At 59.8% G+C, this 4,792-nt stretch overlaps 1 protein-coding gene across 1 annotated transcript; it reads right to left on the bottom strand.

Annotated features, from left to right (window-relative positions):
* Window positions 1–1,306: 1,306 nt before the first annotated feature.
* On the bottom strand, window positions 1,307–2,733 carry LOC127343866 (uncharacterized). Its single transcript, XM_051370062.2, has 3 exons — window positions 2,430–2,733; window positions 2,178–2,327; window positions 1,307–2,081 (listed from the first exon to the last, which is right to left on the bottom strand). The coding sequence occupies exons 1-3, from the start codon at window positions 2,588–2,590 to the stop codon at window positions 1,457–1,459; spliced, it is 936 nt and encodes a 311-aa protein (XP_051226022.1). The 5' UTR covers window positions 2,591–2,733; the 3' UTR covers window positions 1,307–1,456.
* Window positions 2,734–4,792: the final 2,059 nt, after the last annotated feature.

Genomic DNA, 4,792 nt, shown 5'->3' with positions numbered 1-4,792 from the left:
CACCCACTTAAACCCACATGCTACTACTACCGTGACTCCGTGAGGCTTTTATTTACAACTTCACTTTGATCTTGTGATGTGATGCTGCCACAGAATCATTTTGGCTAATCCCAAAGTACACTGGCGCACTAGTTGATTAGCTGAAGTTAATGCCGCGAAACGTGGATCAGTAACCCATGTGATGGGGGAATTATTTAGTTGGTTCGAGCTTTCCCCTCTAAACAAAACACGAGTGGGGGGAATCTCTCCTGCGAGCGATGATGCAGAGCGGTTCGTGGATACCTATCGATGTGCTTCCTAACTCTCATCATAGGATAAGATTGTTAATCGTCCTATGGCTATGGAGTACTCCAGCTAGACGAGAATATGATTCCGACTACCACGAGGTTCCTAATTCCTCAAAATGAATTAGCCAAAGCCTCGGCTTCGGCTCCTATGTGCACTGTTTGATTCCTCTCTTTTTTACGGAAAGGTAGTGCTCCGCTTAAAAAAGAACCCTCGGCTCACGGTTCGGATGCAAGGCCAAGGATTCGCTTTTGCTACCCAAGGATATACTACTACTCCATGTGTAACTCAAATCTCAATACGGAGAGAACACTTTTTTAGGTCGATGCACACCTGGATGATGGATAGATGGATCGGCCGAGCTGGCTCGATCTTTTCATGGGCAGAGGGCAGAGCCAATAATTTGTTTGTCTGGTTGCAGATTCGTGCCCCGAAATATCTACACGCCGGCCGCCGGGGCAGGACCGACGCCGACAGGGCGCGAATACGGTGCAGGGACAGCGACCGAATTGAAGACATCGCCCTCACGACAGCGTATGCGGGCCGGCACGGCAGCCAAACTTTCCACGAGGCCACGCTTCGCATTGGTGGAGCCGGCCGGCCGCCGGGCCGTGGCGTCTGCTCCGCCGGCCCGCGGGGCGCCAAATTAGCAGGCCGGAAACGGCAGGCGGCCGTGGCCGGCAGGGGCACGCGTCGCGAGGCTGGATCTCTATGGCGAGGCATGTGGCCTCGTGCGTTCCTCCCCACCAACAACCCCACTCCACTTGCCAGTTCGCCGCCACTTGCCGTTGCAAGCCAGGCGGCGCGCGCACCGCGGCCGTGCGGTGCCACCGGATTCCGGTAGGCGCGACGTGTGCGTCTGTGCTAGGAAAAGCGTCACCGGTGACGAGGAGGACGCCTGAAAATGCCAACCTTTCGCTGCTTTTGGCGTCATGGGTGGAACTGCTTCCGGAGTGGAGTGGCACGGAGTGGCGGACGGGACAGGAATCGAGGGGAGTAAAATAAGCGAAAAGCCACACTCTTGAACAGCGAAACCCCCATTGATCGATCTGATTGATCCAAGCTATGTACCAGTACACTTCCAAATCGCTCCGGGGAAAACTAGAGCCAGAGCAGGGAAAACAAAAAAAGAGGGGAAAAAAACGGGAATCATCGGCGGAGTTGGTGGTGGTCATGAGCACGGGGCGGTGGCGGCCAGGGCGATTTCGGGCCGGCGGCCGAACACGATGGCGCAGTCCGGGAGCTCACCCAGCCCCGCGAACAGCGTGTCCTCCCCCTGCAGCTCCCGCTCCCACTCCTCCGGCGGCAGCAGCGGCGGGGCCGTGTCGAACGCCGGCACGTACAGCGCCGTCGCCCGGTGCCACGTCGGGTGGTACTGGTCGAACCAGCCGAACTCGAAGCTCTCCTCTTCGTCCTCTGCGGCCGCCGGCGTCACCGACGTGATTGCCCCCGCGGATGATTCAGCCAGACTGACGATGTCAGGCTTCTGCTCCTGCTCCTCTTCTTGATCCAGCTGTTCTTGCTTTGGCGCCACGGGCTCGGGCGTCTCCTGCTCGGTTGGCTCGGGCTCTGAATAATCGGCCGGCGTGCCAGGCTCGTGCTTGGGCTCGGGCTTTGGCTCCGTGAGCCTTGGCGAGGACTTGGTCGGGTGGCCGCCGGCGCCGCCCTTTGGCGCGGGCCACGGGTGGTTGTGGTCGTAGGAGTAGGTGACGAGCAGCACGGTGGGGTCGGTGCGGCAGCGCTCCACCTGCTTCCTGGCCGGGCAGCCCTTGGAGCTGCTGCAGCGGTAGTAGCCCCTGAACGCGCGCACGACAGCAAATCAGACCAGGCTACTCCACTAATTCAGTGTGCGAAAAAAATGGAAAGGAATAGCTGGATGGAAAATTAATTACCGCGGGTAAGGGGATCCCTTGATGGGCTTCTGCCCATACTTGCGCCACGCCCACGAGTCCGGCGGCGGCGGGCCCTCGCCGTTGATCCTGGCCCGCTCGCCGCACTCGGAGATGGGCACCGACACAACCCTCTTCTCCACAGATCTCCGGCTGGAAGAGCAGAAAAAGAAACACCCTCAATCAATCCTCCGCGACAAACTGGATGGGCGCGTGAATCAGCGCAAAATCGAATCTTTGGAGATGTATAGTTACCTGCGCTTTGGCGGCGGCAGCGGGGACGACGGCGAGGGGTGGTCCCGCTTGCTCTGCGCTCCTGTGACCGGCGAGTCGGCGTCGGCGGGCGGGTGGTCGTCGGCGGAGTCCGCCCTCGGGGACTCGGTGCCGGTGCTGCAGTAGCCGTCCTCGGCCGACATCGGTGGCTCAGCCCCTGCCGCGCAGCCGCCTAGGAATCCACGCCCCGGCAGACGAGGAAATCCAATCTAATCTAGCTGGAGGCTATGGCGCAACAGAACTTCCCGGCCCGGCGGCTGCGGATAAAGCTCAGAGCGGAACTACTGTTGGGAGAGCATATATATCTGTGATTTGATGATGATCGGTAGCTAGCTGGTGTACGATCTGAATGAGGAAAAAAGGAGTAGGCGGAGGAAGGGGGAGTGGTACGGGGCTGAATGATGGATGGATTTGGGGGATGGAAATGGTGGGGAACAAATGGGGGCGGATGGCTGCTGCTTTCAGTGATCCCCTTTCCTCTCTCTCTACGTGCGTGTCTGTACATGTATGCGCGCTAGTGGGCGTTTTGTTTATGCGCACGATGTTGCCATCCGGCGGTTTTTTTTCACTTGTTTTTCTTTTCTCGTACGCGTACCGTGTGTGCGTACATACATACGGAGGAGGTGGGTGTGTACGCTGAGCGTTTTACACTTGTTTTTCTTGTTGTACCGCGTCGTGCTTCTGGATTGGATCTGTCCCTTTCTCTCCCCCGTCGTTGCGTATTGGAGGAGGCGAGTTAGGAGGGCCGCCGGAGGTAAGGAGAGCGACGTTTTGGGGCCGGGGAGACGATTAATCTAGCGGCGAGGCGGCGATCGCGACCTCCTCCCTAACCGATCTGGCCAATCATGTCCGTTCCTTGCCTCCCCGTTGCACATACGCACGCATGGACATCTTTCGGGCATGTGCGGCGCGTGATGGCTTCTCCGCCGGCCTCATGCAGCGGCTGCATCAGCCGCCCATGACCATGCTCCACCATGCATGCCACGGTTTTCTAAGGACATCTCCAGCGGGCGCCACGCAAATGGTCGATGAGCGACCGTTTTCGTCCGCCGTGACTGGAAATGCGTCTGGGGTCTGCTCCAGCGGGGCGACGCAAAGTGACCGGGTCGTCCGCGGAAACGCAAACCTAGCCCAAATATGCGTCAGGTTTGCGTCTCCGCGCGGAATGTCCGTCGAAAAAGACGTAGGACCCGCGCGTCAGTGGCAGGAGGCCAATATTATTTCCGCCACTGGCCATTCCCCCGCGCGAAATTGCAAACTAGACCGGCGCGAGCAGTCCAGAAGCGATGGACGTCCTCGCCGCCACAGCCATGGATGCGGAGCAAACCCTCTCACCCGCCGCCGCCCCACACTCCTCCGTAGCCACGACCATAGCCACAATAGAGGCTGCAGCTCCGGCGGAAGCAAAGCGGGCCGCCACCGGCGGCGGCCGGGAGGCAAAGCCGAAGGCGGCAAAGAAGGTGCTATCCCCGGAGGAGAAAATTATGAAGGCCGCGAAGCGTCGCGGGCGGCGCAAGAACCAGAAGATGAAGACTGCCGCGGCCGCCAACCAGCAGGCCTGGCAGATGCAGATCAAAGCCGGCGTCGCGCAAGTAGCCCTCCATCCGACCTTAGCAGAGGGCTACATGCTCGTCAAGAGAGAGGGGATCGCCGGCGTCGCACCTCCGGCCTCGTCGGTCAGCTCGGTAAGTTCCCAGCTACGCCCTGGAACTCCCGCTCCCTTGCAGGGCCACGCGGCGTCGCGGTTCGCCTCCGGCCTGCCGCTAGTGAAGTTGACCGGGGCGGCGGTTCCCGACCTCAACCGGACGCCTAGAAGCGGTGACTCCTGCCCGGGCGCGACACAGAAGACGCGCCAGGTGCCGGAGGAGAGCATGTCACAGCCCCGCATCATGTTCGACGAAATGGCGCCGCCTGCCCTAACGATGGACGACCCGGTACGTGAGCTCTGTCAATGTGTGCGAGTGCCGTGTATCATGCGTCTGATGTCCGGTCGTTCGTAGGACTATTGGAAGGACCGCCATGATTCAGACATCCAGGAAATTATCTATGGCGGTGGCTTCGTTCGCGATGATCGGGCCGGGACAGGCGCGCATGATGACTGGGCACCAACGCAAGATGCGGAGGACATCGACACCGCACGGCTGTTCGCCACCCAGCAGACGCAGCCAACACCCGTGTCCATCGACGACTTCGACGACGCGCCAACACAGCCTGACATTGCTACGAAGAAGAAGGGCAAGAGCCTGAGGACACAAGGCTTCGTCGACGACGAGGATAAGTGTTTGTGTGAAGCGTGGCTGGCAACGACCCAAGATTGTATTAATGGCACCCAGCAAAAGGGCAAG

Source organism: Lolium perenne, chromosome 3 (genome assembly GCF_019359855.2).
Source record: "Lolium perenne isolate Kyuss_39 chromosome 3, Kyuss_2.0, whole genome shotgun sequence".
Taxonomy (NCBI): domain Eukaryota; kingdom Viridiplantae; phylum Streptophyta; class Magnoliopsida; order Poales; family Poaceae; genus Lolium; species Lolium perenne.
The sequence above is the reverse complement of the archived record's forward strand: the minus strand, read 5'-3'. Positions and strand labels throughout refer to the sequence as shown.

Bases quoted from the DNA above. Each gene is read 5' to 3' on its own strand.
- LOC127343866 (XM_051370062.2), bottom strand. From the start codon at position 2,590: ATGTCGGCCGAGGACGGCTACTGCAGCACCGGCACCGAGTCCCCGAGG. The intron at 2,328-2,429 runs GTAACTATACAT...CTGCTCTTCCAG, and splicing joins CTGCCGCCGCCAAAGCGCAG to CCGGAGATCTGTGGAGAAGA. The intron at 2,082-2,177 runs GTAATTAATTTT...GCGCGCGTTCAG, and splicing joins AAGGGATCCCCTTACCCGCG to GGGCTACTACCGCTGCAGCA.